The sequence below is a fragment of the Hippocampus guttulatus genome, chromosome 10 (assembly GCF_054856545.1).
Source record: "Hippocampus guttulatus isolate MCC_2025c chromosome 10, RoL_Hgut_1.0, whole genome shotgun sequence".
NCBI classification, from domain to species: domain Eukaryota; kingdom Metazoa; phylum Chordata; class Actinopteri; order Syngnathiformes; family Syngnathidae; genus Hippocampus; species Hippocampus guttulatus.
In genome coordinates, this window is record NC_141270.1 from 1,686,517 (window position 1) to 1,708,407 (window position 21,891).

The 21,891-nt window shown below is 53.0% G+C and overlaps 4 protein-coding genes, 1 long non-coding RNA gene and 1 other non-coding gene across 11 annotated transcripts; 4 read left to right on the forward strand and 2 right to left on the reverse strand.

Annotated features, from left to right (window-relative positions):
- Positions 1–52: 52 nt before the first annotated feature.
- Positions 53–3,088, forward strand: cox20 (cytochrome c oxidase assembly factor COX20). Its single transcript, XM_086121491.1, has 4 exons — positions 53–1,233; positions 1,807–1,921; positions 1,991–2,054; positions 2,153–3,088. Exons 1-4 carry the CDS (start codon positions 1,192–1,194, stop codon positions 2,298–2,300), a joined length of 369 nt encoding a protein of 122 aa, XP_085977617.1. The 5' UTR covers positions 53–1,191; the 3' UTR covers positions 2,301–3,088.
- trnae-uuc (transfer RNA glutamic acid (anticodon UUC)) lies at positions 214–285 on the forward strand. Its single transcript has one exon. It is a non-coding gene; the product is annotated as a tRNA-Glu (tRNA).
- LOC147198839 (lysophosphatidylserine lipase ABHD12-like) lies at positions 2,457–6,553 on the reverse strand. 2 transcript variants are annotated; one of them, XM_086121486.1, is made up of 13 exons: positions 6,276–6,553; positions 4,966–5,087; positions 4,792–4,897; positions 4,526–4,645; positions 4,411–4,441; positions 4,276–4,321; positions 4,075–4,204; positions 3,951–3,988; positions 3,764–3,843; positions 3,602–3,684; positions 3,307–3,385; positions 3,111–3,238; positions 2,457–2,647 (listed from the first exon to the last, which is right to left on the reverse strand). In XM_086121486.1, exons 1-13 carry the CDS (start codon positions 6,410–6,412, stop codon positions 2,611–2,613), a joined length of 1,137 nt encoding a protein of 378 aa, XP_085977612.1. In that variant the 5' UTR covers positions 6,413–6,553; the 3' UTR covers positions 2,457–2,610. The 2 variants fall into 2 exon arrangements, with proteins under 2 accessions (XP_085977612.1, XP_085977611.1); XM_086121485.1 differs by having other exon boundaries at positions 2,457–2,985.
- Positions 4,975–8,955, forward strand: gins1 (GINS complex subunit 1 (Psf1 homolog)). Of its 2 annotated transcripts, none has more exons than XM_086121490.1 (7): positions 4,975–5,121; positions 7,389–7,453; positions 7,526–7,624; positions 8,073–8,163; positions 8,248–8,364; positions 8,552–8,626; positions 8,725–8,955. In XM_086121490.1, exons 2-7 carry the CDS (start codon positions 7,419–7,421, stop codon positions 8,791–8,793), a joined length of 486 nt encoding a protein of 161 aa, XP_085977616.1. In that variant the 5' UTR covers positions 4,975–5,121; positions 7,389–7,418; the 3' UTR covers positions 8,794–8,955. The 2 variants fall into 2 exon arrangements, with proteins under 2 accessions (XP_085977616.1, XP_085977615.1); XM_086121489.1 differs by lacking the exon at positions 4,975–5,121 and adding an exon at positions 6,811–7,192.
- A 27-nt stretch (positions 8,956–8,982) lies between these two features.
- Positions 8,983–21,345, reverse strand: ninl (ninein-like). Of its 4 annotated transcripts, XM_086121481.1 has the most exons (31): positions 21,258–21,345; positions 20,177–20,379; positions 19,696–19,789; positions 19,412–19,602; positions 18,089–18,155; positions 17,636–17,700; positions 17,475–17,564; positions 16,680–16,874; positions 15,856–15,992; positions 15,639–15,779; positions 15,390–15,564; positions 15,016–15,126; positions 14,517–14,603; positions 14,294–14,432; positions 13,755–13,820; positions 13,548–13,645; positions 13,399–13,479; positions 13,159–13,286; positions 12,940–13,077; positions 11,843–12,748; positions 11,524–11,628; positions 11,349–11,418; positions 11,160–11,276; positions 10,988–11,071; positions 10,786–10,881; positions 10,617–10,727; positions 10,396–10,479; positions 10,251–10,334; positions 10,017–10,181; positions 9,721–9,834; positions 8,983–9,463 (listed from the first exon to the last, which is right to left on the reverse strand). In XM_086121481.1, exons 2-31 carry the CDS (start codon positions 20,363–20,365, stop codon positions 9,272–9,274), a joined length of 4,320 nt encoding a protein of 1,439 aa, XP_085977607.1. In that variant the 5' UTR covers positions 20,366–20,379; positions 21,258–21,345; the 3' UTR covers positions 8,983–9,271. The 4 variants fall into 4 exon arrangements, with proteins under 4 accessions (XP_085977607.1, XP_085977606.1, XP_085977605.1 ...); XM_086121480.1 differs by lacking the exon at positions 21,258–21,345 and having other exon boundaries at positions 10,017–10,151; positions 20,177–20,387; XM_086121479.1 differs by lacking the exon at positions 21,258–21,345 and having other exon boundaries at positions 20,177–20,387.
- On the forward strand, positions 16,848–20,065 carry LOC147198842 (uncharacterized). The gene is made up of 3 exons (XR_015101977.1): positions 16,848–17,579; positions 17,663–17,726; positions 19,427–20,065. It is a non-coding gene; the product is annotated as an uncharacterized LOC147198842 (long non-coding RNA).
- Positions 21,346–21,891: the final 546 nt, after the last annotated feature.

A 21,891-nucleotide genomic window follows, 5' to 3' on the forward strand; every position in this document is an offset into this window, starting at 1 on the left:
ACTTTTTTGTTGTTGTTTTGGGTCACTGCGCACTGTTGACTGGTCCGGAAGCAACCGAAGTGCTCGAACGGGTTTGGGGCAGATGTGATATATGACGTCGCGATTACATTTTCTGTCATCACAGGTGTAAGACGCAGGGGACGCTCCCAAGTCGGTGCGCAATTTAATACTAAATTATAATTATTATTAACTATTTAATAGTCCCGACGTATGTCCCATATGGTCTAGCGGTTAGGATTCCTGGTTTTCACCCAGGCGGCCCGGGTTCGACTCCCGGTATGGGAACGTGTCTTTTTCTTTATCTGGACCATCGTCACCTCACTTTATCGCGTGCGTGTGTCCGTGTATGAAAACTGATAAATGTTCACCGTGACACCCAAAACAAACAGGAAATAATTATTTCTGAATCCGCACAATTATTCTCACCAAATCAACAAAAAATATTGTAATGCCCTTCAGTAGCGGAGAGAAGGATGCTCGCAGTCGCTGATACTATTAATCATTTTTAATAACAAAATAAGTAGTAAACACACGCATTCAAAGGAGTTGCTGTTAGCCACAACTCACGCCCATGCACTCCCCCACTCAGACTAACTCCCGGAGCCAATATTCCCCCCAACCTGGCTCCTCCCCTCCCTATGACGTCACACAAATACAAGAAACAGATATTACAATATGTTTCTACGTATTAGCACAACATCGTGATAGTCATTACTCATTGGCGTGTACATGATTTGTGGAAACAAGGAATTAGAAAGCGTGGAACTGTACGAATGTTGCTGCGACGGAGCCAAAAGCAGCCCACAAGAATTCTGTCATGAAAAGTGATGGGATGGCCACCTGCGTATGGACGGGCAGATTTTCTCCTTAAATCGACGAAAATGTACGAACGTATCCTACGATGACATCATGTCGTGACGTGGCAAAACGATAGTTTTCAAACAAGAAGTAAATCAATGAAGTCAAGTCGAAATGTTGGCATGCCGTTGAAACGTGAAGCGGAACCAAAAGCTGCTTATAGCGTTCCTTGTCTGCCGACAGACAAGTCGGACCTAAAAGGTAATGGCGCCTCTGCGTAACGCCTGCAAAGGTCGAGTCTCAGTCTGAGGATTTTTTATTGTCTTCTTTCCGCTCAACGTGTCGGCTTGAAAGAAGTTCTGTTCAGCAAGCAGGTAGCGCGCGTCAGCTGAAATGTCCCAAGACGAAGACGAGCAAGGGACGAGCACGCAAAAGGTCAGCATTGCCTTACCTACTAGCCTGACGTCACCTTCCGCTCATTCTCGTAGCTAGCTCTTTAGCATTGGCATCCTAATAGGACAAACATCTCAACATCATTCCACTTCTCTTCAAACGGCAAACACATTCACCTTTACGAAGTAAGGTTTGAAAGTGGGGATAGAGTTTTAAATTATTGGTAGAACTGCAAACTCGGAATGCAGTTTCAAATGGGGGGGGGGGGGCTTACTTTTAGGGTAGGGTTTCAAACTAGAGTTAAGGTTTGAAACTAGGGATATGATCCAAAACAATGGTTAGTATTTGAAGGTAGGGTTTCAAACTAGGATCCAGCATCTCAAAGTAGTGTTTTAAGATCTCCGTTGAAACAAATGGGGGAAAAAATGTTGCCTTTGTGCCGTTTTTTATTTGTGTTGTGAAGTTGAAAAAAGGCCAAAAGGGCGCCCGACATGCCAGGGCTTGCCCTTGCTTCCATATTTTTTTTTTACTTGTTGTGAGGGACCAAAGCAAAAAAGTGATTTTATTCATCCCATATTTTATTTTATTTTTGTATGAACGTTTGTGTGTACGCAGGGCTACCGTCTGCTTGGCATCCTCGACGTGCAAAAGACGCCTTGCGCACGGGAGGCAGTTCTTCACGGTGCTGGTGCCTCATTGGCTGCCGGCCTCCTGCACTTTTTGGCCACCAGTAGGTGCACGCATGCATGCCCGCCCGTACGCCGATGATGATGATGATGCGCCAACGGCATGTGTGCAGGTCGCGTGAAGAGGTCGTTCGACGTGGGCGCGGGGGGCTTCCTGCTCGCCACTTTTGCTTCCTGGTGAGTCGGCCCGTCCGTCGCAATGAAAGCTCGTCAGCAGACGCCACTGACGGGAAGTGCCTCGTGCTGCCTTGTGCGGGTGCTTTGCGTTTGCGCAGGTGCTACTGCCGTGCCAGCAACGCCAGGCAGCGAGCGCAGCAGAGGATGATCCAGCACGGTATGAAAAACAAGATCATCTACCAGGGGACCCCCGCAGACCCAGCGCGCAGCGGCCAAAACTCACAAGCCGCCTCGGGATCCTCCTGACCTCACGCGCTCGTCAACGTGATTGCCTGTCGGTTTGTTGCATGCGACGCAGCGGCTGGGAGAACGTTCAAGTGGGAAGTGAGCCGAGCGTACGCTGGCGCCACAAAACAAAACGGGGTCATTTTGTGAGGTTGGGGTCACGGAGGCCACGCTGCAAACGGGAAACATTTTATTCAGCGTTCAAGTGAAACACCATCATCACATTAAAACGTTGACGTTTGCTGCGGCCGCTTGAGCAAAACCGGATGCCGCCGCAACGACGCCAACACCAAATCTTCAACAGTGTGTGTGCGACTGCGGTGGGGGTGGATTAGTCTTTCTTGAGAGGGGGTGTGTCCAGGAAATCCCTGGAAGACAAAAAAAAAAAGGTTAATACTAAAAACAAAATTCCACATTTTATTCTTAACTGAGTTTTGGCCACGGCGCAACATAGCACAGTCAGCCCTCCAGAGGTTTGAGGTGTCCCTTCTGCGACCACGGCCCATTCAAAGGCTCGGGATCCTTTTCAGTGCTTCTGCCGATGAATCGGGGTGGGGGGTGTTGCAGGAGGGACACATCGAAAACCGGCAATACGCCGGCCCTCCGGGAAGAGAGCTGGCCAAACGGCTGACGAGAAATTGCACGCCTCCGCGCCGCAAGATTCACAAAAAGGCCCAATCTTGGGAGATGAAAAGATTTCCACTGTCTAAATTGTGTGAGGAAAAATTGCACAAACCAAATGTATAATGTCTCTCTGGAACCCCAAAGTTATCTTACTAGATCAAATAAATGTTTTTTTCGTACACTGACTGACTTTTGCGTCGCGGCTACCTGAGGATGCGGGGCAGCCGGGGGCTGCTGTAGATGAGCTTGTGCCTGTAGGCCAACGACGACGGGAAGGCCACAAACTCCACTTTGTGTCCGCTCAGGCTTCTGGAGCGCTTCGCCACCTCGTAGAGCTGAGGACACGCCGCATGCGACATTGGACGCGGGCCACGGGCGTGACTCCAGCCGGCCGCCGCCCTACCTGCTTGCCCAGGTGGAAAGGAACCACGTGGTCGTCCTCGGCGTGGAGAATCAACACGGGGCACGAGATGTGATGCACACTGAAACAAACAAAATCCCAACAAGCTTGGCTGATCACTTCAGCCGCACTTCCTCCCGCGTCCACTAGATGCCGCTCACATCAAGGGAAATGCTCTGCATGCATTTCGGATTCAACTGCGACGACGCCGATTCATCGACTAATCAACAAATACTTTCGAATCCATTACTGTTCGCCTTGATAAGACGCGCCTGTGGAAAGGTTGGAGTTGACTGACTTGTCGTCGTTGGCGAAGCGGATGTCGTTGGCGGTGATGGCGTCCAGGAAGAACCAGTCAAAGCCAGGCAAGTATCTGTACACCTGACGACGACGACAAGGCGGACGCTCACGTGAGCGTCGCGCCACTTGACCCGTGGGCGCAGCGCCACGTGGGCGTTACCGTGGCGAAGGGGTGACTCCTGGCCTCCTCGCGGATGTTGGTGAAAGGACTCTCCAGGATCAAAGCGTCCGGAGGACTTCCTGCAAAGCAAACCGGCGGCCACCTCACCGGACGGATTGAAGCGCTTTCGGCTCGTGTGTCCCAACCGGCCGGGCCGTACCGGCTCTGCGACGTGTGCGCGGCTTACCTCCGTCGCACAATCGCCTGACCAGGTTGGTGGCGACGCTGGAACACAAAAGCCACGACAAGTGAGGAGGGGTGGGGCGCAGCTTCAGTGGGTGCGCGGCATTGTTGGGAGTTACGCCGTTTACCCCGTTCCCAGCGAGTGTCCCCAAATGTACACTCGGCTTTGACCCCGCCTCTCCTTCAGCCACCGGTACACGAAGAGAGCGTCCGCCGTCATGCCGCCCTCCGACGGCGACCCATCCGAGTCGCCCCAGCCTGCGTGCGGACGCCGAGCGTGAAGGCCCGAGCGACGGACATGGCGCTAGGAGTCGCGCGGATTTTCTCACCTCGATAATCGAAGGTGACCACGTGGTAGCCGGATGAGCTGAGGACCTGAAAGAAGACAGGCGGGGGCGCCGCCACCGCCGCTTTGGCCTTATCCTCAATCTGGCGAAAGCCACGGCGGCCGACAGCTAGCTTACCTTGTACAGCTCCACTCGATGGTCGCCGCCTCTGCACACACAAACGATGTGAGGTGTCACCCCAGCGCCCAAACAACAGTGTGTGTGTGTGTGTGTGTGTGTGCGCCCGCGTAACCTGGTCCCTGTGTTTCCATGGAGATAGAGGATGGCTGGGTGGGCGGAGCTTAATGTCGATTCAAACCATTCTCGGCTTTGGCCGCCAGCTTCTCTCCACATGTCTGCTGGAACGGTGTGCCTGACACACAGACGCGTTAGGTAGATTCGTATATTACACGTGCGCACGTAGACGCATGCGCATACGCACCAGGCCGAGACAGCCGAGCGGTGCGTACGCATACGTCCACAGAGACGTAAAGCATCACGCCGCGCGCATGTTCTCACCACACTCCAATGCGGAGCTTCTGTTGCGGCTGCAGGTAGAAGTTGAGCGTGTGGTCGAGGCCCACGTCCGAAGGTCGTTGGAGATCGAGGAAGAAGGGGACCCTCACTGAGGGGACGACAGGGGGGCAGGCCGTGACGCGGCGCGGCCTCCGCGACGGCCGTCGGCAGACTTACCGAAGTTGAGGAAGACCAGTTTGGCCTGAATGGACGGGCACAGCTTGACGACGAAGGGCACGCACACGTAGAGCATCAGCAGCCACTTGGCCGCGCGCCTCACCTTGGACACGGGGCCACGCCTGCAAAGTCGCGGGACAGAGCGCGGCTCAAAAGGTCAGCCGGCAAACGTCTTCGTCACGAGAAGGTATTGAGACACGCCCACTGCCTGACAGTCTTTGGACATGGCACCCTCGGAACGGCCTGCCAAGTTCATGCTAACCTATCATAGAAAACACCACTGGCGTGCTAACAGTTAGCATTATCATTCACAAAAGGCGACAGATGATGCAACGCATGTAGACTGATGCCGATATGACGGCCCTCCGCTTTGAAGAAAAATGACCAATATTACAGCCATTTGCTGACTCACTTCTGAGTCCACTATGCTACTCTTCTTTTGCGTCTACTTGACTGCTACATACCGCCCCCCCCCCCAACCATCATCCACTTGACACGTGCACGGTAAATCCAATTAGCGCCAGAGTTTTGCAGACTACGAGATTAAATCAAGAACGTTTGCAAGGATGCTATGCGCTCAGTGGTGGCTATTGGAATTGCAGACCCCATGAGTTGTCAATTTGTATTCACCTCAAGGTGAAATATTTGGTCAAGAGTTGTTGTTTTTTTCCCCCCCATATTTGGGCACAGTGTTACCGTTCAAACCACGTTTACGATTATGGTGGCTTGCACTACGCAATAAATGCCTGAATGTCATTTTTTTGGATGAACGCTTAGCCCTACTACCTTACTGCACTCTAATGTTGGTCAAGATGGTGGGTGAAAAGTTGGACAAGCACCCAACTTGGAACACACCAGAAGAGAAGGTTGAACAAAGTGCATTTTGACACACAGCGGTGATGAAGTGATGATGTCGACGAGAAGTGGCGAACAAGCGCTTGATCACGGCTCATTCGATTTGTCATGTGAGGTTCACTAAGCGCTGTGTGTTTTCCTGCATGCGCGGCTGGCTGAAAGGTGGCCAATGTGATGAAGAGGCCGCTGCCTGCGGGCTGGTCCGACCTGCTCAGCCATAAAAGCAAACAAGTCTGTCCAGCACCATGCTGGAGCTCATCCAGAGCCACTCACGTCCGCTTGGAAATGTTTAACACGCACGGCGGCCACCTCGGACCTCTTTCTTTTGACTTCTTACTTCTTCCATAGAATACGTGACCTTTACATAACCATCTTGTTGCGCAGTTTGAAAGCCAAATCAGAGCAAATCAAAGCAGGCGAGCGAGCGTCGGCAAATTGCAAAATGGGAACGGAACCTGCGTGGCCCGGCGAAGGTCTTCATGTCGGACATCGAATAGGCCGCGGGCCGCGATGTCTCCTCGGGGGCGTCCTCGAGCGCCTCGTCTCCCTCCTCTTGCTCCACGGTCGTCGACGACGTTCTCCGTTTCCGCATGTCTGTGAAGCGAGCATCAGATGGAGAGAGAGGGAGGGGGCAAGGGTGGGAGGGGCGGATGCCGGGCGACCGACACTCGTCTTGGCCTGGCGGCGGGCGACTGAGTCCGGGCGTTGAGGAGAGCAGCGAGCGGATGAGGGACAGCCAATCAACGACCACCGCTGCCGCATTCACTGTCTCGGTGGAAAGTGGGGAATAAAAACGCGCAACCGATGCTGCGTTCGTGAAAAGTGGGAAGTCGGAGTACGATAATCCCACTGGGGTCGTCTTTGTTCCGACCTCAAAGCGTTCGAGGAGAAAGTAAAACAAAGAAGGTAGCGGCACAAGACGGAAAAGCAGCTCCGATGGTGGCAGTCGTCACGTGTCTTTTTGTGTTTTCTTCAAATGTGCCTATTACATTCGTCGGGCGTGTTTGGACTTGCAAGAAGTCTCACCTTATATTAAAACAATTAGAACGAAGACGGTGGTTATTATCTTGGATGACGTTTGGTGTCGGATGACCTCCTCTATTGCAAATTCACAAAGTTTGTCCCGAAGCGGCATCCGTCGCATCACGTGACCACCACGCCGGAAGTACTCTTTTTTTTGGCGCTAGAGGCAAATGTCAGCTGTTCCTGTTTGCTTGCCGTCTTCCTTCTCCTCGTTGTTTTATGTATTAGTTTATTTTCGTGGGCCGACGTGTGCTGGGACCCTGCGCTCGTCAGGATGTTCTGCGAGAAAGCCGTCGAGCTCATTCGAGAGCTTCAGCGGATCAGCGACGGGCAACTTCCCGCCTTCAACGTGAGACAAAATAAGGCCGCCGCTCCCTTTACGTATTTTTCCTGCGCGCTTCGAGAAGATGCCGCGTCGAAGCAGGCGCCGTGTTTTCTCGTTGGGATGCACATTTGCAGCCAAGTTGCATACAATACGCTTGACGCGCACCACTTGAATCCCTTCGTGCCCCTTTTCCTCATTGTGTGTGTGTGCGTGTGTGCAGGAGGACGGCGTGCGACAGGTGCTGCAGGAGATGGAGGCACTTTACGAACACAACCAGGCTGACGTGTACGTCTCGGCTCTTGGCGCGGGGCGACTTGTGCAACTTGCGTGACGGACGTGCTTGCGTTTACGTTGCAGAAACGAGACCAAAAGCGAGCACAGAGCCGACTTGCTGCCCTCCATCCGCTTGCGTCACTGCTGCCTGCTGAGGAACCAACGCTGCGTCGGCGCCTACCTGTAAGCATCGCACGCCGCCGCCTTCTGACAAATCTGAAGCAGCCTAAGAAGAAGTCGAGTAGTGCAAAATTTAAAATAACTTTTTGATGGGATGATCAATTCGAATGATCGCTTCTAAAAATATCTCCAGCTGGAGTTGTCCTATTTCAACTCACACGATTCACAATTTGGTGTTTGGAGGCTACCGCTGCTCAACCCGTATTGTTTTGTGTTTTTTGTTATTGTAAAGTGTCCTTGGGTGTCTTGAAAGGCGCTTATAAATAAAATCTATTATTATTATTATTATTAACTGTGTAAGGTGGCGTTTGAGACAAAGTTGCCAAATGTTTTAAAATGCCAAAGTAAGCAATTGTGTCACTCGACTCGTCTGAAAAGTGGCTTGAAACTAGTAAACAAAAGTGCTTGTGAGTGAGCATCTTCCCTCCCGGTGACACGAGCGCGTCCTCAGGTACGACCGGTTGCTGCGGATCCGAGCGCTGCGCTGGGAATATGGCAGCGTGCTTCCCGCCAACGTGCGCTTCCACATGAGCGCCGAGGAGGTGAGCCGGCGAGCCTCGTGCGGCTTTTGCATCGGCGCCACCTTTCCTGACCCCCCCCCCCCCCGTGGCCTTTCGTGTGCGCAGTTGCAGTGGTTCACGCGCTACAAAAAATCGCTGGCCTCATTCATGCGCTCGCTGGGCGGAGGCGGTGGACTGGACGTCACGCAGGACATGAGGCCGCCCAAGAGTCTTTACATCCAGGTCAGCGCATGCGCAAAAAGACCGCGTCCAAATTCACAGGCCGCTTCCTCTGGCCAAGTTGCGCGGGACACTGCGGCCGAAAACGAGGCCTTTGGAGGATGCAGCCTGTGGCTTTGGAAACAGCCCGAGTAGCATGTTTCCGGTGAGCTCTTGCACAAGCGCGGCTGACGTCTTCCTGGATCGTCAGGTCAGGTGCGTGAAGGACCACGGCGAGCTGGAGATCGACGATGGGACGCTCGTGCTTCTCAAGAAAAACAGTCAGGTCAGGTCACAACTCGGCTTTTTTTTTTTTTTTTTTTTTCCACCTCCTGTCAAGGCAGTAGCAGAAAGTGCAAGTCACATGACACATTTTGTCCACAGCACTTCCTGCCACGCTGGAAATGCGAGCACTTGATTCGTCAAGGCATCCTGGAGCATGTCGTCCACTGAGCGACCACTTGCACTCCTCTTCCGGGACCAAAGGGGGCGTAGCCGAGCAAAGTGCAGCAGCTGTTTGCCATCCTGTTAATGATGTTGGGCTGCATTTGTATGTCTTGTCTGGCCACCCACCAAGTGTGAAATTAAACGAGCAAGTTGTGGCTTAGGCATAAAGATTTGGAATGCATTTGAATGTGGTGCAATGGGATAGAATCAGACTTTCCTTGTTGTTCAATGTTTTATTAGGAATGAAAGAGTAGTAAATGTGGAATTCTGTCGAAACCCAAATTGAGGAATAAGAAGAATATCCGGGATGGCGTTGGGAAGCCACCTGATACAGGTGCAGGCCCTACATGGTGTTGACCACCAAAACAAATTTCTTGGAACGGCATTGTCAACGTGACAACTAAATCACACCTTTTTTGCACTGCGGAAACGACAAAAAAAGGGGCTCATTGGGTCACCAAAGGGGAGGCAACACCATCCGCTTCTACACGTTGAGCGCGGCCGGTACGATTTCCTCGAGCAGCCGGTTGAGGGCGCCGACCTTCTCCTCCAGCACTATTTTGTCTTGCTGGGCGTTTTTGTGACGCCGTTCAGTCAGCTGCAGCGTTTTCATCAACTGCGAGTTCTCCACGTAGAGCTCCTTCAACATCGCGCTGGACTTGACGTTCTTCGCCATCTGCGGACGAGATGACGGCCCAACCGTTGTTAAGACGCCGGCGCCTTTGGATCTCGGCGAACCACAGAAAACCGCATGGACAGCGACATGTTTCGCACCCAAATGGATTGGTGGTATGCAAACAAATATATATCTGCCGTGAACCCCAGCGTGAAAGTCGCAGGTTTTAGGTGCTTTAGTCTTGGAACGTTCATTTAAAATCCCACCAGATGGACACAACCACTTGTCACGTTGCTTTGGAACGACGAGCGACTGACCTGCTGTTGGAGCTGCTGGACCTTCTCGTTGAGGACGGCGCGAGACGCCTTCAGCTTGACTTCCAGCTCCTGCGTCTTCTGCTGTGCTGCCGCCAGCGCCTTCTCGTGCTGCTCCTGAACACAACGCAAGGTAGTCCGAGTGCGAAGCCAACACGGTTCAGAAGAAAATCGGCAAAATGTTCATTAGTTAGCGCTTCCTGGTTAATTAGCACACGGCTAGGTTGCACACCCGCTAGTTAGTTAGCACGTGGCTAGGCCACTCGCTGGCCAGTTAGTTCTCGGGGAAAGCCGCTCACCTCCTTGAGGCTGATGCGGGCGGAGCTCTGGTGAGCACAGAGGTGTAGCTCCTCCTCCAGCCGCAGACTCCGCCTCTGCTCCTCCTGCAGCTGAGCCTGCAGCTGCTCTGCCTTCTCCCCGAGCCCCGCCCCTTCCTGCCGCACCAGACCGAGCGCCACATCAGCCTTGGCGGAGGAAAGGTTACCATGGCAATGATGATAAGGGTGGCGATGATGATGAGGTGGTTGTCTGACCTGCCCCTCGGCCCGCGTCCAGGCCATGTGTGTGTGCGCCGCTTGCTTGCGCAGCGTCTGCTGATCCTGGAGCAGCTGCTGCACCTGAACGCACACGCGCGCGTCAAACGGTCGCGTATGCGCGTGCGCTGACGCGCACTCTAACCTGCTTGAATAGCTGCTGATTGTGCGCGTCCTTCTCCTGGTTGTCCTTCATCAACTTCCTGTTGCTGGACTCCGACTCCTCCGCCTGCCACCAAACCAGACATGCGCGTTGAAACCACGGCCTTCTATATACTTGGACGAAAATGCCGCTGACTCGCTGTTGGGAAAAGTGAAGCCACCAACATTCCATGATGGCGCAGTACGCGTTTCGGGCATCCTCACCTTCCTGTGGGAATCTTGCAGCTTCCTGCGCAGGTCGGTCACTTCCTGGGCGTGGCCGAGCTTCTCGTCGTCCCGGCGTGACGAGGGCGCGTCTCGGGGCGGATGTTCCGCCTGAAATGTGAAAACACCGGAAGCGTCGCGCCCCTCTCTCCCGTGTCACGTGACTTACCATGTCGGCGCCGAGTGCGTCTTCTCTCCGGAGCTCCGCCTTCACCCTCTGCCTCTCGGCCGCAGCCGCGCTAAGCCCCGCCTCCATCTCACTCACCTGAGACGTAGGACGGCATTCGATGACTTGCATGCGGGGTCCTCGCCAGCCCACCAAAAGGAGTTGCGATTGCTAAATCGATGCCATAAGATGCTGGCCGTCCAACCTTGCGCTTGCAGCCGCTAAGCTCCTCCTCCAGCCGTAGCGTCTGCTCCCGCTGAAGCTGCGCCTCTTCCTGCAGTTGCCGCACCTGAAGACGGTACAGGAAGCGGCGGGTTTTATTGTGAAAGGAGTGCCCAGCTGCATGCCGGAGTGTTCGAGGATCGCTCTCCCCTCACCCGGGCCTCGTGTCTTTCCTGCCGCTCTTGCAGGCGCGCGCTCAGCTCGGCGTTGGCGGCGCTCAGATCAGCGTTTCTACCGCTCAGACTGACCACTTCCTGTCGGTACGCCGCCGTCTGACATGCACGCGAAGGGGCAGAGATCTCACGCGTCATCATGGGTCAGAGGTTCCTGGGACGTGTTCTCACCTCTTGATGTAGCCTCTCCACTTCCTGTCTGCTGCTCTCACGATGCTGCTCCATCTCCTCCAACTTCCTCCTGGAACAACCGCGTCAAAGACCCCATTAGCCGAGAAACGACCTCGTCAAAGACGGCGCGCGATTAGCTGTGAGCGGTTTCTGTCAAGCTTCAGAGGTCACCGACCTTTTGTTGGCAACCTCGTCGTCCAGCTTGTCAACTTCCTGCTGCAGGACACAAAGACGCTCCTGCAGGGCGGCGTTGTCAGAGTGTGCCTCCTCCAGATGGGTCCTGCACGCACGCACGCACGCGAACAAATTAGCGAACGCATGTGTAAGATGAAGCTTGAAGATGTCCATGCTGGCGATTGGGTTAGTGATGATCATGATGGCGATGAATCTGTTGCAGACGCGGCGAGCCGAGGTGCATTGTGGAGGCAGCGTTGGCGTGATCGCATGATCATGGAGATTACAATCGGGAGGGAGCGGCACGATGCTCCACAAACCTTGGGGGAGCCTTGTGGTCTCGGTCCAGGTCCTGGAGTCGAACAACCAGGTTTTCCATCTCCAAAAGTTGTTTCTTCATCTTCTGCTTGTCAAAGCTTTCGAGGTGTTGTGCGCGCCGGCCGACTTTGGTGTCCTCCTGCAGGGCTTCCATCTCCTCTTCCATCTCCACAATCTGAGCGGAGAGCTGGTCCGCCATGGTCATGTAGCCTCGCTTCTCCAGGCTCAAACGTACCACCTCCTCCTTCTCCCGGTCCAGGCCGGAGCGCAGCAGCGAGACGGTGGCGCGCTCCCGCTTCAGAGCCTCCAGCAGGAGCCCGACGCGGAGACCGTCGGGCTCTGCGGCCCACTCCCTTGGCTCCCGGCTAAGTTTCGTCTTTTGGGCCTCCGGATGGACGACCTCCCGGTCCTCCAGCTTCTGCGGCCAGATTGGCTCCTCCCGGTCAAAGCTGTCACGTGAGGTCAGAGGCTGCCGGGAGACCTTCTCCTCCGGTCGGACCTCCTGCTCAGAGTCTCGCGGCGCTCGCTCTGGCTGAAAAATACGCCTGCGGTCCTGCGCCTCCTGCAGCTCTTCCTCCAGCTTCCTCTTTTCTTCCCGGAGATGCTTCTGCTCCTCCATTTGGTCCTCCATCCGTATCATTTCCCGCCGGAGATGTTCCTTCTCTTCCTCCTCCATCTTCCTCTTCTCCTCCTCCAGCATTCTCTTTTCCTGCTGGATAAGTTCCTTCTCTTGCAGCCTTCTCTCCTCCATCATCATCTTCTTCTTCTTCTCCCGCTGCAGGCAGGTCTTTTGCCGCCGCCGTTCCGGTCGCCTCCTCTGCCGCTGCAGGTGCACCCGGTGCAGCAGGCGGCGCCGACCTTCGGCGTGACGCTGCTTCATCTGCGAGAGCTCCACCGCCGCCTCCTCCCTGCTCACAATGCTACAATGTGAGCTTAACCCAAAAGAAACGACCACAGCGGAGCAAACAAGAAACTGACACGAACAAAGGAGCACAAATTTAAAAAAAAAAAAAGAAACAACAAACACTAATTGCAAACAAACAAAAAAAGTGCAGAACAAAAGAAAGATGACCGTTTGGGAAAAACCATCAGCACCCACCTGACATTCATGACTTCCTGGTCCATCTTGAGTTTAAGCTCCGCCTCCAACTGGTCCTTCTCAGCGCTCAGCCTCTGGACCAGGTTTCCGATCTCTCGGGCGAAGTTCTGCTCCGAGTCGGCTCGCTCCCGTTGCATCCTGGGAAAGCGAGCCGCCCGCTTCCTGACGTCGCATCCAAGAATGCGGCGACGGCGGCGCCGGACGCCGGTCCTGCCTCACCTGCGCTCCATCTCCGAAGACCGGCTGCCGTGTCGGAGCCCATTGTGAAGTTTGTCCAGCGCCTCCTTCAGAATCTTGGCCTGACGCTCCGCCTCGGCCTTCTGATCCTCCAGCTCGCTGATTTCCAGCTGGAAGGTTAAGGACGCGTTACGGGACAAGTCACGTGACCGCGTCTCACAGCACGCGTCAAGGACGCATCGAGCGGCGGCTCACGCGTCACGGGACGGATGTGCGGCTCACCTTGAAGGCCTGAGCGATGTCTTTGCGCTCCACTTCCATGCTCTGCCTCATCCTGTCCAGACTGCGCTCGTAGTAGTTGACCTGAGGACGAGGAAGAGGAAGCGCGGTGGTACACGGAGGTCGAGCGTGACCCGAGCGCTTTCGTCTACCTGCGTCTCCATCTGGACGTTGAGTTGCTGGATCTCCTGCTTGTGTTTGGCCTTCAGCTTCTCCACCGCAAATTCCGTCTGGATGCTGACGGCCGCCACTGTCAAGCGAGTGGTCAAAAGTCAAGCGCTTACGTACGGGACGGCCGGCGGGGCTCATTCCTGCTTTCTACGCGATCGTGAAGGAAAGACGACGCGAGAAGAACTGACTTGCGTCATCCGGAGTGACTGCGGCGCGACCGGGAGAAGACGAGCGGCGCTTCATGTCACCGTCATCTGAAAAGGTCAAAAGTTGTTCATCAGACTTCATCCTCAACAGAAGCCACGAGAGACTGTTTGCAACTACGCTCAATCGGGCCAACGTCTGTGTGTGTGTGTGTGTGTGTGTGTGCGCGTGCACCCCATCCAACTGGCCGAGCAGGAATTGGAATCCAGTTTCTGATGACGCCACTTAGTTGCATTCAAAGTGTGTTGTCGGTGTCTTTTTGAGTGATGAGCCGAGTTGTGGTGGCCTGTCGGTGGCAACCCGACAGGCCCCTCCCCCCCAAAAACGACACTTCAACCCGAGGCCCGAGATAATACCCGAAAATGCCCACTAAAAATCCCTTTGTGGAGGCGGGAATGACGACTGCTCTTCAGTCAGTAGAATTCGCGACGGGACGAGATTTCCCTAAAATGACGGAATGGCCGCTTGGGACAGCCACAACTTTTGAACATCCAACAATGGCTTTCCGAAGAAATGGACTCGCCAGATTCGGACTCGCCGGAAGACGACGGTTCAGATCGGCTTAGCGTGACGGCGCGCTGGACTGACTTCCTGTGGCTCTTCTTGTGACTCCTTAGCAACTCCAACTCGACGCACAGCTCGTCGTTTTTGTCCCGCAGCTCCTGAACACATCACGAAAGGTCACTCGGGTCCGCAAGGACGCGCTCGTCGTGCCGCGGGAAGTAAACGTGCACTTCTTTTCTTACTCTGCACTGGCGCTCGGAGTCTTGCAGGAGTCGTGCGAATTGGTCTTCGGGGTTGAGAGCCGCGCCGACGTCGTCCAAGCCGCCAAACTGCCAATCGGAGGGAGAGCAGATGAAAGGTCATCCGGGCGAGTCCTCCTCCATCTTTGATGAGAGGACACCCGATACCGCGGGTGAGTCTCATTTACTTATTGGCAACCTCACTGTCACGTTTACCAGGAGGGACAAAGAGGCCGTGTCCAAATTCAGAGGCTTCGTCCTCCGAAGGGCCGCATGACGACGTCTTATTTTATCTTCCCCTTAACATAACAACATACTCATGTAACCCAATTGACAAGCACATGCCAGCAGATGGTGACGTTGTGTCACATTGGATTGGCGATCAGCACGGTTTTGGAGTTGAAGACCACGATTAGGTGCCTTATGTCGCACTGCACAGTTCGCCGTCCTTGACGACACCCCCTTTCTCTATTTTGGCAACGTTATTTATTTATCGCGTCACCTTGTGGTGCAGCAGCTGCTTCAAGTCGGCTCGCAGACCTTGGGCTCCGTTTTCTGCCTCGCTCAGCCTGTGCTTTAGGTCCCCAAGCTCCTCCTGCAGATGAGCCTTCTCCTGAGCAGAACAAGAACAATAATGATCAATTTGGATTTTGAAGGATCCCGAACAAGAACTTGTGGGGGCACTTCTAAGTGACTTGTAGAGAAAATGAATTTTCTCTTCACTTAAGTGGCAGCGTATCGGAATCCCGGGTGGAATTTTGGCTCTCGATACAAACCGGAAAATAAAATAAAAATAGACCAAACCTCATAGCTGGAAAACCTCAATTTGTAGCTCACCGCTCACACCTTTTTTTAAAAACTCAATGACTGACATACCTGCGCGGCAGCAGCAAGCTCCTCCCGTAGCTCCGCCTCCCGCACCTCGAGCACGCTCAGTTGCTGTCCCAGTTCTCGGCGTTCCTGTTCCAGCTGTTGCGCAGCAGCATCGCTCTCCTGCTCGGCTTGGCCGCGCTGTGCCGTCAGACGCTCCCGAAAGTCCTGCTCCAGCTCTCTGCCAATCGCAGAGCAACGTGAAGCACGTGTGACCAATAACGCTGCGGCGGTGCGACTTGCATTTTTCTTCACCTGATCCTGGTCCGGCCGAGTGCCTCCGTGCCTGCGAGTCGCTCGTCCGCCTCGCGCAGCAACTGCAGGTTCCTGCGTTCGGCCCGGTCCAGGTCGGCTTTGGCCTTGTCGCGCTCGCCGCGCGCCTGCTCCCAACACTCCCTGAAAGCACACGTTGCGGCCGTGACCGCCGCGTCGGCGAAGGCCGCTAGGATGGGGACCAGGCTGACCGACTGACCGTAGGTGCTGGATTTCATTCTTGTAGCTGATGAGTGCCACGCGGTGGATTCCGTTGCCGCTGCCCAGGAGTTCGTTGTCGAGGGCCAGCGTCAGCTCACACAAACTCACGCGCTCCTCCGCAGGGAAGTCCAGCGTCTGCGCAAACAAATCGCATTACTCCTCCGACCTCAGCCAAGGAAAATGGAGAATTGCACATTTCCCACTGTTCAAAGTGCCACCGTCCATTTGCAGCTGATCCCGATTAAGGAATTCTTGTCAAGGGTTTAATAATCAGGCTTGAGATTTTCCTTCCTTTCTCACCATCTTGACCTTAACGTAGGAGTTGAATTTTGTTCTGGGTCCACCCAAGTAAATCACTGGAATGAATGAGAATGCCACGAATGCACTCCAGACTGTCCTTAAAATCAAAACTAAAACTCTGGGATATTGTACTCGATCATAACACAGTGGAACAACCTAATTCCATCCAATGTAAAGAATTCAACCGTTTGAATGCCTTCGTTCAATTTGTTGTTGCTGCTCCTGCTGTGCTCAACTTGGCCACTGGGAGGCAGCATAACAGACACAAGCCAGGCTGAATTTAGACTCCTCCTGCTAATCTACTTCAACTCACCGATAGGAGTCACTTCTCACTGAGGATGAAGAAGATATGCTCAGACCTCAAGTTTGCTCTCACAAGTCCAATTAAAAAAAAAGAAAAGAAGAAAGAAAGAAATTGCCCGAATGAACTTTGGCTCGCATCTTGACAAAAGTCCAAAGCGGGGTCACTCGTGTGTCATGGCAGCACTGCGGATAGCGCACGGTGAGGGCGTCCGGACTGACCTGCAAGATGTCACGAGCGTCGCGGACGCCCTCGTCGGTCCAAAGAGCGACCAATCTCTCGGGACTGGTGCAACCCGAGCCGTCATCCAGCCGGCTGAGGACTTTAGGATCTGGCGTGGCCGTCAACAGCGACGACGAGGTACGGTGCGCCAAGTGATCCTCCGGCCGCGACCCGACCTCCGGCGCTGCCGGCGTCTGCATGCGGAAGACGGCGGTCAGAAAACACCACCGCACGTTTCACTTCACACTCGTCTACACTGAGACAAGCACGTGATTAACGACAGATTAACGACATGTCCCTCTACCCGCCTGGTGTCATGTGACCCGGATTAAGAGGATTGGCCGTCAGGTCAGCTGACATGAGCGGAAGGAGGTGCAGGTCCTGGTGAACCTTTTATTTTTTTTTTAAAAAGCGCAGCCCGCCATGACGCAAGGGTTCGTTTGAGCAGCCGCCCGTCCACCTGCCGAGCCTGTGCACTCCCCCTGCCCCGCCCACTCCATCGCCCGGTGGACTGACAGCTGTGGCCCTGGGCTGTGATTGGATGACGGTTTTCAGGTGTGCCGAGGAAACTAAGCCCTCGCATTTCTCGGAGGATGGCGTCTCATCTAGAATGAATTTCGTTCCAACTGACTCGTATGTTATTTTGACTTTCCTTCATCGTTGTTTGACTTGAAGCCAACTGAAAGCTGTCAATTGCGATGCGATGTCAAACTGAGTGTACAATACGGCGCTCGCCCCTGCCACAGTCCAGAACCGAGTTCTCAATCTGATCCGAGGATGTGCGACCGACTGACCCTGTGCGGTGTAGAGCGGCAGATGGGGGAGGAGCCGCACAGAAGGTTCTGGAAGCGCGCAAGTGTGACCTGCTCCGAGTTGTCGTGCACCTGCAGGGTTCAAAGGTTAGCATAGCATTAGCCAGGAGCGTTCCCGCGTCTGCCGGTGGGCGCAGCCTGACCTGAGTGCCCGGCTCTCGACCAATCAGGTGATCACACCCCGACTCCTCCCCTTCTTCCTCTGAAGCTGCGGGACCGGAACACATTGGCAAGGTGAGCATGTTGAGTTCTTTGAGGCTACCGCATGCACGTGACACATAAGTAGAAATGTCCACATACGTTTAGGTGACCATTGATCGGAGTTTGCGGACATTTCGGCTTTTCTACGTGAAGCGTTTCACAGACCGCCGGCCGAAACCTTGACTGTTATTTGAGCCCAGTGATTTTTTTTTTTCTCTTTTGTGTCCAGATGGAAATAATAACTGGAATCAAAACCCCCTAAATTCAGTCTTCTGGGGCTCATTTGTGTCATCTGTCATCCATTAATTTGTGGTCAATGACTCGAAATGAACAAAAGGACATTTTGACCCATCACTGCTCCACCGGAAGTGAAAAGGGAAGAAAATGAGAAACACCTTTTGGCTGAAAGTTTGCCGAGGAGCCGCGCTTGGGACTTGCCGCCTCCTCATCCGACTTCAAGCTCTGCGGACAAAAAAACGGAGCACGTTCACGACGCCTTCTTCATTGCGTCACGTGTTCGTTGTCACGTGCTCGTCACATGTCGATCGTCATGGGTTCATCGCACGTTCATCCACCCGTTCGAAGAATACGTCAAAGGTCGGTCACATGTTCGACACGCGTTCATCTGCCCATCGGAAGAACGAGCGGCGAAGCGGTGCGGGAATTCCTCTTTGTGTCCTTAGAAAGGGAACGTTTACTTTGAACGCGAGTGAATTCATCCGTGTCGCATTGTGTGTGACTGCGTGTGATTACTGGGGAGCTTGACGTGATGGAGCGGCTTGGTGGGAAAAAGACGAGCAGTGCGCTCGTTTGCGGAGGTCCTAACTTCAGACCCAATTTGTTTCTTTGGATGCGCCGGCGTTCTGCTGCTGTTGTGTTGACGAAAATCACGCCGGAGCTCAAGAACGCGCCCAATATGCTGGCAAAAAAAAATGCTCCCGTTTTGCCAGCTGCTCAAAATTGCATCCGGTTGCATGGAATGAGAGCTGATGAAACCACTTTGGATTCTTTGCATTTTTGAGGAGTTTCAAAGATGTTTCGGGTACTCGTTAGGAATCTTGGAACATTTTTCGAACTTTGAAACACCGCACACTCAACACAGTTGAGCGATTGAAGCGATACTTGAGAAAACGTGGCATTGCGTCACTTTGGAGCGGCGGTTTCGAGGAAGTTTTTGAGCAGCGCAAGCTTCTTTGCCACTCCGGCAGGAATAAGTTGTCCAAAGAGCGGAATGCCGTGCCCATCCCAAAGCCTTTTTTTGGGCGAATCAGCGCGGAAAGCCAAACATCTGCAGCGCAACTTGAGGAATGCGACGTGTGGAATGTCAGAGGGCCGAACACGAAAGCTGCAAGCTTTGATTTGAAGCCAAGCAAAAAGGAGGCGTGAACCGCCGGCGCTGACCGTCCCGTTTCCTGTACGTCGTGAGGAGAAGCGGCTCAGAAAATGGAGGACTTCTGTTGTTACAGAATTGTTTCATCAAGCACAAAGTGCTATTTTTCTTCATTCAAAAGAACGTTATAAACAAAAATTTCGGGGGGAGGGCTGAATGGCATTTGAATTCATTTCAGTGGGGAAATGATTTGAGATACAAGCAAGCTGACGGAATGAATTCATCTCGCATCTCAAGGCACCGCCATGTTGTGTTGAACTGCAACAAACATACGTAACCTGCTGTGTGTGTGTGTGTGTGTGTGTGTCTTGTCATGACAACGCCTCACCTCCACACTGTCCAGAGAGGCGGCTCGGCGGACTTTGGACCCGCGGAGACCCGTCGGCGAGGTCCGGGCGCCGTCGCTGCCGGGCGCCGGCGAGCCGGCCGACGGTTGCGACGGCGTCACGTCGGGACGCGAGCGGCGGCCATAACGTTTTTTGCCCTTGGTGAACTTTGGCTTCACTTCGTCGACGACAACTGCACGCAAACGCGCAGCACCGACAGACGCGCGCGCAGAAGGTCAGCGAAGCCGTGACGTGACACGCGGCGATTGGCGTTAGCGCTCCTCACATGGCTGCAGGTAACTGCTGTCGTCGTCGGACGTCAAGTCCAGCGAGCGAGACAAAACCTCCACAAAGTTGTCTTTGAACGCTTCAAAGTCCACCTGCGGGTCCAAGACACACGTCGCTCCCTGTCAGCACCCCTCACAGGACCACAAGTTCAATGATTCATTGACAAACATTTTGATCAGCGATTCAGTTTCCGGTTGCCCAAATCTTCGCCATTTCAGCCTCTCGATATTCTCCAATTTTGTCGTCCTTTATGAAAGCAGATTGATGTTTTTTCACACACGCAGACAATTTGCAAATATGTTTTTGGAATGACAGTAAATCTTCCATAGAAGCCTTTTTTTTTTCTCCAAATAAATCATTTGCAAACATCTGCTTGGGCTTTGGAAAACAAGCATCAACATTTCTGCCAGCTGCGAGCCTTGAGGTGGCCGTGAAGCCTTTGACGTGAGGTCACGAGCGTTGGTGTGCTGTGAGCGCACCTTGCCGTAGGCCCCGCCTCCTCCTCCCAGCAGCGAGTCCAGCATGAGCGGCAGGTGAGCGTCCAGATGCAACTTCCTGCACAGCGCCGTCACTTCCTGCGGCCCCAGGAAGCCCGAGGACGCCGTGTCGCAGCTGTCGAACTCCGCCTTCAGCTGGGCCACGTAGACGCTTTGCTCCGCCTCCTCCATGCCGCCGCATCTCGCTGGCATGCGATGAGAGCAGATGACGCAATGTGAGGCCATTGGGCTACGGGTTGTGATCATCTGGCCCGAAATGCTCCGTCCTCCACTTCCTCTTTCAAAGCCCAAATTATCCAAGTTAATTCAATTTTAAAACATTTCAAATCCTCAGTGGTGCCAAACTGCTTATATCTGATGTACATCTCTCATGAAGGACAATTCAATACAAATCTTGACACTTGGGGTGCAATACAATTTTAGGGATCTAATCATTTTAAAATTTAACAACTCAATTTGGTCAAATCAAAACCTAGTTTCCGAGTCGAATCGTTTTTTTGGGTTGATTTTGTTTTTTTCCACAGCTAACCACAAATTGTCGATTATCCAAACTACTTGTCGTGTTGCGCTCCAGACCAGGCCGGGCTATCCGAGACCAAGACTTGGCCAGATCCAAAACTCAATAAGATCAAAATGTAACTGAACACTGAGTGATGAATGTCTCATCAATTGGTTTCATGGTTGTGCTATTCTAAAAATTCCTGACAGTTGCGTTGAATGCAATTCAAAAGAAAAAAGTGGTCTTTTTCCTGATTTCCCAATGAAGAATGCGTGTATGTGTGTGTGTGTGTGTGTGTGCGTGTGTGAGGGAGAGAGAGTGAGAGAGGCTGATGCTCTCCATGGTAACGAGCCGCACGCGGCGGGAACAAAAGAAACTCTACAAACGAAAGAAAAAAAGCCTTCCAAAAAGTCTAGAAAACAGACAACATTGGACACGTTTAAAATTGGGCCGAGTTTAAGTGTCGTCCTCCACTCAAGTGTCAGCATCACGAGTTAGCCATTTGTTGAGATAGGAAACGAATTAGTCATCGAGCTCGGTAATAAGTTAGATGATGCGTCTTACCGCAGTTAATTTGGCTTGTTTTTCATGCTTCTGTTTCATCCGTGCTTGTCTTTTTTGCTCGTCCACTGGCGGAGCCAGCCAATTGTCCTCGAAGAGCGAATGCTACTTCCGGTCACTTACCAAAATAAAGCCAATAGGCTCAACTCATAGCAGCGCTAAACAACAGTAGCCCACAAATTGGACCTTGCTATCAATTCGTATAAGAAAATATAGAACAACAAAAAAGACAACAACATTTCAAGTACCATTCGTCTTATTTGTCATCTTTAAACAATACTTTTATTCTGAATCAATTTATGGCACCCAGCGAGCATGGTGCAGTACAGATTTGAACCACTTGGTAGCGCTAGGCAACGCAGAAGAGAGGAGTTTTTTTCACACATAAGTGACGAGTACCGGGATTGCTGGGGATCCCGTGACGTCATATTGATGAGAACAGCAATTGCTGACGCTGCATTCTCGTTTTTCTTGTAATATCTTTTTTTAATTCACTTGAATATCATTCATCTGCCAATTACTTTATAAAATCAATACAAAATTGTCCATAATATTCTAGTGTTAAAATATTTATTTTGCCAATGTTTTTGTACTTGATTTACAATCAATAAACTGAATAACTATTTGGCATGAATAC

Excerpts from the sequence above, each read along its gene's own strand:
- cox20 (XM_086121491.1), top strand. The coding sequence starts at position 1,192 with ATGTCCCAAGACGAAGACGAGCAAGGGACGAGCACGCAAAAG. Across the intron at positions 1,234-1,806 it reads AAGGGACGAGCACGCAAAAG|GGCTACCGTCTGCTTGGCAT; the intron begins GTCAGCATTGCC and ends GTGTGTACGCAG. Across the intron at positions 1,922-1,990 it reads CCTGCACTTTTTGGCCACCA|GTCGCGTGAAGAGGTCGTTC; the intron begins GTAGGTGCACGC and ends GCATGTGTGCAG.
- ninl (XM_086121479.1), bottom strand. The coding sequence starts at position 20,386 with ATGCCAGCGAGATGCGGCGGCATGGAGGAGGCGGAGCAAAGCGTCTAC. Across the intron at positions 15,780-15,855 it reads AATGAAATCCAGCACCTACG|GGAGTGTTGGGAGCAGGCGC; the intron begins GTCAGTCGGTCA and ends GTGTGCTTTCAG. Across the intron at positions 10,882-10,987 it reads TTAGCGGCTGCAAGCGCAAG|GTGAGTGAGATGGAGGCGGG; the intron begins GTTGGACGGCCA and ends CCTACGTCTCAG.
- gins1 (XM_086121489.1), top strand. The coding sequence starts at position 7,118 with ATGTTCTGCGAGAAAGCCGTCGAGCTCATTCGAGAGCTTCAGCGGATC. Across the intron at positions 7,625-8,072 it reads CGCTGCGTCGGCGCCTACCT|GTACGACCGGTTGCTGCGGA; the intron begins GTAAGCATCGCA and ends GCGCGTCCTCAG. Across the intron at positions 8,164-8,247 it reads TCCACATGAGCGCCGAGGAG|TTGCAGTGGTTCACGCGCTA; the intron begins GTGAGCCGGCGA and ends TCGTGTGCGCAG.
- LOC147198839 (XM_086121485.1), bottom strand. The coding sequence starts at position 6,412 with ATGCGGAAACGGAGAACGTCGTCGACGACCGTGGAGCAAGAGGAGGGA. Across the intron at positions 3,844-3,950 it reads CAGGCGATTGTGCGACGGAG|GAAGTCCTCCGGACGCTTTG; the intron begins GTAAGCCGCGCA and ends TTTGCTTTGCAG. Across the intron at positions 3,239-3,306 it reads CTTTCCACCTGGGCAAGCAG|CTCTACGAGGTGGCGAAGCG; the intron begins GTAGGGCGGCGG and ends GCGTGTCCTCAG.